Raw genomic sequence first — 9,565 nt, forward strand, 5'->3', positions numbered from 1 at the left:
CGGTAGCTCAGTTGGTTAGAGCATTGTCCTGATACCTCAAGGCTGCCGGTTTGATCCCTGGGCTGGGCACATATAAGAATCAATCAATGAATGCATCAAAAAGTGGAACAACAAATCAGTGTCCCTCTCTATCTCTATCTCTCCCTTACTCTCTCTCTAAAATCAATTTAAAAAAATTTTTTTTAAATAAATAAAATAAAAGACACAGGAACTGTCTTGAAGGAGCCCCCACAGGCCAAATTTGGGACAATTTGAACATCAAAAAGAATAATGATGGTAATAAAATCTAACATAGTTAATTTTAAAAAACAGCCCTCGTGTCCATACAGATAATTTTTTAAAAAAAAATGAAGAGTGGAAACTTTTATAGAATAATGTCAGCTCACAAATGCAAAGGAAATTAAATAATCACTACTTTGCAATCTCCAAATGTAGAGAGTATCTCCATGATTCTAGAAACACTGAGTGAAGAATTAATGGGTGATAGGTCATCTCCATAGTCTTGAAGTATTACTCCACAGATCATTTAATTTTTAATTACAAAAATTGCAAAAGAAAAAATTACAAAGAAATTATAAAGAGAAAAATGTACCTTTACAATGGAGCTATCTGGCAGTTACCCTCTTAGTATAGTGATCAAATTTAACACCAGCAACAGTAAGCATAGCCTGACAGTATGTGGCTGCTGTGAGTCAATGAGAAGCACACAGCACCACTCATGTAGTCTACTCAAATGCTTTTATACTGAATTAATGAAAAGAAAATAATCAAACAATTAGTATGAGGTCTTGCTACTCAATATGTAGTCCAAAGACCATAAACACATCACCTGGGATCTTATGAAAACACAGAATCTCAGGCCCCACTCCAGACAACTGAACCATAATTTGCATTTTAACCATATCCTCAAGTTATCCATAGGTGTGAAGTTTCAAAAAACCTTATACAAGTCAAAACATCCAGACTTTTCAAAAAAGTCAATGTCATAAAAACAAAAAAAGACAAAGGAGACTGTCATGGATTTAAAGAGACATAACAACCAAAAGCAAAGAATGAATCTTGATTGAATCTTGGACTGAAGGGGAAAGAGTTATAAAATACAATCTGGGGGACAACTGGGAAAATTTGAATATGTACTTTTTATTAAATGACACTGAATTGCTTTCACCGCTCTTATTCAACATAGTACTCGAAGTCCTGGCCATAGCAATCAAACAAGAAGAATAAAAGGCATTCAAATTGGAAAGGAGGGAGTAAAACCATAATTATTTGCTGACCATGTTAGAGTGTATATAGAAAGCCCTAAAGAATTCACCAAGAAATTACTAGACCTAATGAATGAATTTGGCAAAGTAGCAGGATACAAAATCAATACTCAGAAATTGGTGGCATTTTTTACAACATTTATACAACAATAATAAACTATTAGGAAAAAATTTAAGAAAACTATTCCATTTACTATTAAACAAACAAACAAACAAACAAACAAACTGGGTTCCTAGAAATACATTTGACCAAGGAGGTAAATGACCTGACTTGAAAAACTATAGGACACTGAAGAAAGAAAATGAGGAAGATACAAAAAGTAGAAGCATATACCACATTCATGAAGGCAAAAGCACATACAATGGAGTAAAGACAGTCTCTTCAATAAATGCTGTTTGGAAAACTGGACTGGTACATGCAAAAGAATGAAACTAGACCACCAACTTATACCATTTACAAGAATAAATACAAAATGGATAAAAGGCTTAAATGTAAGTCACGAAACCACAAAAATCCTAGAAGAAACACTGGCAGTAAAATTTCAGAATTCTCACATGGCAATATTTTTGCCAATATACCTCCTAGGGCAAGAGAAACAAAGAAAAAAATAAAAAATAAACAAATGGGACTATATGAAATTAAAACATTTCTGCACAGCTAAAGAAACCATAATCAAAATGAAAAGGGAATCCACTGTATAGGAGAATATTTTTGCCAATGATACATCTAATAAGGATTTAATTTCTAAAATATATAAAGAACTCAACACCATGAAGACAAACAATCCAATTAAAAAATGGATAAAGGCCCTGACCAGTGTGGCTCAGCTGATTAGGTGCCATCTGTAAAAGCAAAAGGTTGACAGTTTGATTCCTGGTCAGTGCACATGCCTGGGTTGTGGGTTTGGTCCCTTATTGGAGGGCATACGAGAGTCAATCAATATTTCTCTCCCACATTGATGTTTCTTTCCCTCTCAATTACCCTCCCTTCCTTTCTCTCTAAAAATAAAATAAGATTAAAATCTTTAAAAAAACTTTTTTTTAATTTGGCAAATGACCTGAATAGACACTTCTTCAACAAGGACATACAGATGGCCCATAGACATATGAAAATATAATCAACATCACTAATCATTACAGAAATGTAAATTTAAACCACAATGAGGTATCACCTCATACCTGTCAGAATTGCTACCCTCAATAAAGCAACAAGGGCTGGTGAGGATGTGGAGAAAAGAGAACCCTCATAAACTGTTGGTGGAATGCAGACTGGGGCAGCCACTGTGGAAAACAGTATGGAGATTCCTCAAAAAATTAAAAATGGAACTGCCTTTTGGTACAGCAATTCCTCTTCTAGAAATATATTCTAAGAATCCCAAAACATCCATTCAAAAGAACATATATACATCCCTATATTTGTAACAGCATTATTTACAATAGCCAAGATCTGGAAGCAGCCCAAGTGTCCATCAGTAGATGAATGGATAAAAAGCTGTGATACATTTACACAATGGCTCTACACAGCACTGAAAAAGAAGGAACTCTTACTTTTGGGGATAGCATGGATGGACCTGCAGACTATTATGCTAAGTGAAATAAGCCAGTCAAAGACAAATAACATATGATCTCACTTACATGTGAACTCTAATGAACAAAATAAACTAGTGAACAGAACAAAACAGAAACAGTGGCATATAGATACATGGAACAGACTAACAGCTCTTGGAGGGCAGGAGGAGGTGCAAGTTGACAAAAGAAAGAACCAATGGACACTGACAACAACATGGGAATTGCTTGGGGGATGGAGGACAGAGGTGGGCAAAAGGGGAAAAAGTAGGGACAACTGTAATAGCATAAACAATAAAATATAATTTCAAAAATAAAATAAAATAAATGACACTGAATTAATGGTAAGGTTCTTAAATGTGATCATGCTATTTAATTACATAAAATTTTCTTAATTCTTAGAAAATATTTGCTGAAACACTTATAGCAACATGTCTACAACTTATTTTTAAATGGTTCATAAAAACACATATGTGGAAAGAAAGTATTTGTGCCATAAAAACAACTGGTTACTCTAGCTAAAGAGTATGTAGGTATCCACTGTGCTTTTTCATTTCTTTAGGTTGAAAATTTTACTAAATAAAAAACTGGAAGGTGGAGCCCTGGTCAGGGAGTTCAGTTGGTTAGAGTATCATACCAATATGCCAAAGTTGTGGGTTCAGTCCCCAGTCCAGACACATACAAGAATCAACCAATAAATGCATAAGAGGAAAAATAAATTGATGTCTTCTCTCCTCTCTCTCTCTGTTCTCTCTCTCTCTCCCCCCACCCCTTCCTGTCTCTTAAAAAATCAACAAATAAAAAAAAAAACTATCAAATTGTTTTTTTAAAAAAAGGAAGGTAGGAAGGTAGAAAGAATGTTCAAGCCCTGGCTGGCATAGCTCAGTGAATTGAGCACGGGCTGCGAACCAAAGTGTCGCAGGTTCGATTCCCAGCCAGGGCACATGCCTGGGTTGCCGGCCATAACCCCCAGCAACCACATATTGATGTTTCTCTCTCTCTCTCTCTTTCCCTCCCTTCCCTCTCTAAAAATAAATAAATATTTAAAAAAAAAAGAATGTTCAATTAATCCACAACAGAAACAGAAATGTTAAGTTTTTGGTAGCAAACAGCATTATTCATACAACCTTGCATCTCTTTTAATGCCTACTTCACAAATGTCTATACTCACAAATGTTCAACAGACATTTGATAAGAGGAAGGAAATGTTTCATTCATATTTTAGCTGACAGAAATTCCTATGGCATTAAAGAGCTGCTACAACCAGCTGACTGTTAGCTACAGTTGTTACTAAAAATTTTTATTCCATGAATGGCAGTAGAGTGTAACAAAAAAGATTTGCAGGGGTTGGGGGTGGTGGTGGTCAAACCTAGATTTTATTAGCAAGGTATCCTCTAGCAAATTTAATCCCCCCAAGTCTCAATCACTCTATTTGTAAAACAGAAATAAAACATTACCATCTAGGGTGGCTGTGAGGATTAAAAAAGACATAAGATAATGAGCCCTGCCTGGTGTGGCTCAGTGGACTGAGTGCCAGCCTGGGAACCATAGGGTTGCCAGTTCAATTCCCCATTGGGCACATGTCTGGGTTGCAGGCCAGGTTTCTAGTAGGGGCCGTGTGAGGCAACCACACATTGATGTTTCTCTCCCTCTTTCTCCCTGCCCCACTCTGTAAAAATAAATAAAAAAGATATAGGATAATGAATGTAAAGTATCTAGCATCACTCGACAAATGTTAACTAAAATTTTATCAATAAAGTCAGCTAAAAGGTATTCCATAAAATGGAGATAATGTTTTTATGGACCAGATTTTGACTTTATTCTGAGGATTAAAGCTTTTCTTATGATCTAGGGGTATTATCTGACAATATTAAGTCAAGGTGAGAAGGCAAAACAATTTTCACTTCTTGTTTTTATTTGGTACTTTAAAGAAAAAGCATTCAGTGAGATGATGGGGTAGCCTTTCCCCAAGGTAAAAACATTTTATTTCAACTTAATCTTAGTAAACCAGCATCAAGTACTGAAGACTAGCAAAATAATGCTATTAAAAATGACCTAGAGGATCAAATTTAATACTAAGAATACTTGGAAATAATTTTGTTAAGATATCTTAAACTCTCTTGACTAGAAAAGTTGTGAGAAACCATGTTTTCATGAAAGCACTTAGACAAAGAATAAGCATCTGTCTTTTGGGCTTAAGGGCACTTGTGCCCAGATGAAACAAGACTGACTTCAGTAGATGGATAATAGTCCAACTAAACTCTTCTATGAAATTCTAAAGCAATCTTTCTTAAAGGTTCGTAACTATGCCCAGAGGGCCAAATCCCAGCACATTGCTTCTCTTTGCATAAAAAAAAGAAAATTCCACCCCTTGCTTATTATGATACAATACTACTGAAACACAGCCCTGCTCATTTGTTTGTCTGTGGCTGTTTTCACTACAATAGCCGAGCAGAAAAGTTGCAACAGAGACTATATGGCCCACAAAGCTTAAAATATTTACTATATGGCCCTGCTGGGTGGCTCAGTTGGTTGGAACATCATCCCATGCACCAAAAGGTTGTGGATTCAATCCCTGGTTGGGACGCATCCAATTGATGTTTCTCTCACATCAATGTTTCTTTCTCTTTCTCTCTCTCTCTCTCTCCCTGCCCCTTTCCTCTCTAAAATCAAAAACATATTCTTGAGTGAGGATTAAATTTTTTTTTTTTTTTACTATCTGGTCTTTTACAGAAGAATCTGTCATCCCCTGCTCTAGACACCAAGAATGCAATAAAACCTGGTTCAGACTCACCTGAGGTGTTGTCTTTCTGTATTGGTCACCTCCATCTATCACATCCCTCAGAATTTTTCTTTTGAGAAAGTCATACTCTTCTGGACTCAGATGAATAGACTCTATGGTTTTTCCACAGCCCAAACACTGACCACTGTAATTACAATGGTTTCTGTTAAATAGTGTCCTGGCAAAGAACTTTTTCTAAAATGAATAATCCTGGGACATGAGGAAATTGAAAGATAATTTAAAAAATATTAAACCTCTATGATAATCACATGCATTATATGATTTTTGTAAACCTGATAATGTCACAAATTAGTGAGCCAGAAAACCCAAGAGAGTAGACTGCTGGGCAACCAGATAAAGTTTTTAAAGTTAGTCCTAAAACACAACTAGGGGAAAACATCCTTGAGGCTTCATACCAGGCTCACAGTACCCACGGGAAAAACACTTTGAATACTGTAAATTCTCTATGTGCAAAACATGGCTTTTTTTCTTGGTAATTCTAACTCTTAATTATCTTATCTCTCAAGTATAAAAACTTTTTGAATGGTAGCAAAAAAAACCTATTAAAATCTGAATCAAACAACTTAAAAATAAAATATTGGCCTTACCTTTTCTGGATTGTGGTAAATTGTCCTTTCCACTGCTCTCCAGGAACACTACAAAAAAGATTGCAAAATCAAATCATCAGCTCAGATTCCTACTGAATCCAGAGTTTTGAAACTCAGTAGGCTAGAGCTCTGAAAGTTCAGACTATTTCCCTAGAAAGTTTCATTAGAACAGTGGTTGATACACTGTACTGAGGCTAAGGAGCTGATGGTACTCCCCCCCAACTCTGGACCTCCTTCTTCCCTTCACTTCTCCTCTGGTCATCTGATCTTCATCTTCAAGTTTAAATCTACCTTCACAGAACCTGTACAGAAAGCAGCTGATACACAATGGTAACCTCTAAATTAAACTCAACTCTAACCTTCTCCTTAAAGCTGCCAGAGATTGTTCCTGTGCAGAGTAATTTCTTCTCTCATCCTGTATTTCTATTATCTACTGACAAGTATTGCATTACCAGTTGTGAATGAGATCATAATAGATCTTACAACACAAAATACCCTCAGTGCCTGGCCCAGTTAGAGGCATTCAAAAAACTTATTTGCTCAATCAAAATATCATTTCTTCTTTTCTCTTACATATACTACCATGACTCCATTGATTCTATGGCTTTCTCTCCGTCTTCAGTTCTTAATTCAGAATCTCATCTCTTTCATTCAAACCTACAATCGCCTCCAAACATATGTTTCTGATTTGAATCCCTCTCCAATCTTCTTTTCTCACTGTTTGGTGGTTACCTTTCTAAAACTTGAATCCAAAACCAACTCTTGTTAATGAAATAAAATCCAAAATCCTTGGCAGTCAAAGATTTTCACAATCTAGCTCTTCTGTTGATATTCAGTAAGTTTGTTAAATAAGATCATTCAGCTTGATTGCTACTTCAAAGCTCTGATGATATAGTAGAAAGCAATAGAAAATGAGAAATGGAATAAATTTTCAGGAAATAACCTGAAACACATGAATGGTAAAGAAATAAATTAAAAAACTGAAGCAGTAAATAGGCATGAAGCCAGTAACATGAATAAAAGCAACGAAACAGCAAAGGTGAGAGCCTTGGAGAGTAGGTCAATGATGGCAAGATCTAAACTGAAGTGGAGGAAGGTTTTCCATGCTAATTTTGCATGTCAGGTATGATCAGGATGCCCTCCCTTTGCTCTAAACATCTGAGATGATGAAATGCATAGATTAAACAGAACATTTTTATACACATTATACAAGTCACTAAGTTTCAGAACTTCTGAAAATACTAATACAAACCCAAGACAGCTAGTTTTCTTGCTATTAACTCCAGCCACAAGTGCTATTGATAAGTACTCACACGATGCCAGGCACCTCAAAAAACAAATGATCCTTCTACGCAGAAAAATACATAAAAACTACAGATTCTGTGTAATTTCCCTTTTGTGATAGTAGAGATTAGCACAACTTGTTTACCCTATTCAATATTTTTTTAGAGAAAGAAAATTTTGTCTTAAAGAGAAGACAAATCTGAGAGATGGGAAAGGTACAATAATCTGAATAGAGTAATTTCAGCAACTGACAGGATAAGAAGGCTACTTTCAGGTATAGGTATTAAAGTAAAAACATACATAAAAAGAAAGATCAAAATTACCTCTCAAACCATGTTTTTATACTGTGTGCAAATGATTCCCCAGGATACAGCTGATTATTTCTTAGATACAAAAGAATGTCTAGTAGTTTGTTTGAATACTGATCATCTTTTATGTCTTTTCCCAAATCAAAAAAGGCTTTTAAAGTTTCCATCATAGGAACAAGATCATGACTTAACAATTCCTCATACAAATTCCAAGCTATGTTTACATCTTGATGAAGGAGAGCTCCCTGGATACAGTCATTATAGTTCTTTTTTGAAGGGGTCATGACCTTTTTGATGTCTTCTAACAGCACCAAGGCCTCTCTCCATCTGTCTGAATGGATTAATCCCCGGATGAGAAGAGTGTTTGCTCCAGATTCTAAACTCTTGTATCTGGCTTTCATAATTTCATATACATCAAAAACTTCTGATGTCTGCTTATGAAAAACACAGAGATACAAATACTTGACCAGCAAATTATAGCTTACAATACCATTGTTTTTTGTAGCTACCCAGGCCAGCAAAGATTTGGCCACATCTACAGAGCTATTGTGTTGAGCCATCTGTGAAATGATCCAATTTTCAAAATTAGCTTTTCCTTTGAAATCTTCCTTAAGTTTATCCCACTGCTCTGAATTCAAAGGTTTTGTTGGGAGTTGAATAATGTTGCTCACAGGTGGCAAGGCATGATCTTTACTCTGAGGATTCATCTGTGATCTCTTCTTAGCTGCTCCAGCTGCAAAAAGATGAGGAAACTCGGAAGAAATTTCACTGCTGCCTTTCCTGCGGTATCTGGCCTTCACACTTAGAAGATTTATTGCTTTGGTATTTTGTGGAGATGCTGTTTGAAGGGAAAACAACTTCTGCTGGTTCCTGATGCCATAACAGTCTTTCAAAAAGAGAGGGTTATAAGAGTGTCCTGGGCCTAGCCCGAGGTATGGATTGTTTTTCCAAAGCTTAGGGAAGCTTCGAATACCAGTAAAACAGAAAGTCATTATGCAGTGAGATCAGCACAAAATAGTGAAGAGATGTTCAAAAAGCCCAACTTTACACCATAATCAAGGAATCCGGGGGAGGGGGGGGGGCGAAGCAGGGAGTCGAAGCGCAACTTCTTAAAAGATGATTTTCAGTTTCTCACAGAAAAATGAAGGCTATGCTTTTAGGGCTACTTAAGCAACGAAATCCGGCGACTTTTCTCCATTAAACAACGACAATCCTGGGACAACCAACCTAGATCGCATTCCGGAGAACGAGCAGGGAACAGAGCAGGAATCTCTGATGCCTGTTATATTCCAGTCCGCGAACCTGAGGAAAAAGCACAAGGAGGACCACGCAATTCGACTCACGTGGATCACAACCGTCCTTGACAAGGGGCAGGATCCCATGGGTGCCTTGCTGAAGAAGGGGCGTAAAGTCGAAAACCGCGGCGAAGAGCCCCCAGCCCCACACCCAGCAAGGAAAGTGGGAAAAGCCAAAGTCTAGGAGCCCTGGCCCTGCATAACGACTGCCCCCAGACTGCCGAACTCGTCAGACGGAATAGGTTGGGATAGGTGGGGAGAGAGCCGAGCCAATAACTCAGGGAAAGAAGGAATGTCTTCAAAGGGCACTGCCTACAGCGCACTGATCGGTCACAAACCAAGTTCACCTTACTCAACAACTCACCGGAGAACTCATGCTTTATTAAGGCAACCATAACTGCGGCGGAAACTACCGCGCCCACAATGCACCGCGACGACCCGGCGGTGAGGGCGTGGC

The 9,565-nt window shown here is 37.2% G+C and overlaps 1 protein-coding gene across 1 annotated transcript in view; it reads right to left on the minus strand.

Annotated features, from left to right (window-relative positions):
* PRORP (protein only RNase P catalytic subunit) overlaps window positions 1-9,560 on the minus strand; it is a 156,143-nt gene extending 146,583 nt beyond the window's left edge. Inside the window, exons 1-4 of the mRNA XM_028507312.2 lie at window positions 9,473-9,560; window positions 7,829-9,115; window positions 6,222-6,269; window positions 5,626-5,758 (exon numbers count right to left, since the gene is read on the minus strand). Coding sequence (XP_028363113.1) covers window positions 5,626-5,758; window positions 6,222-6,269; window positions 7,829-8,805 — 1,158 coding nt within the window. The 5' untranslated portion in view covers window positions 8,806-9,115; window positions 9,473-9,560. The remainder of the gene's footprint in view (window positions 1-5,625; window positions 5,759-6,221; window positions 6,270-7,828; window positions 9,116-9,472) is intronic.
* Between the last annotated feature and the right edge of the window lie 5 nt (window positions 9,561-9,565).

The sequence above is a fragment of the Phyllostomus discolor genome, chromosome 1 (assembly GCF_004126475.2).
Source record: "Phyllostomus discolor isolate MPI-MPIP mPhyDis1 chromosome 1, mPhyDis1.pri.v3, whole genome shotgun sequence".
Classification (NCBI taxonomy): domain Eukaryota; kingdom Metazoa; phylum Chordata; class Mammalia; order Chiroptera; family Phyllostomidae; genus Phyllostomus; species Phyllostomus discolor.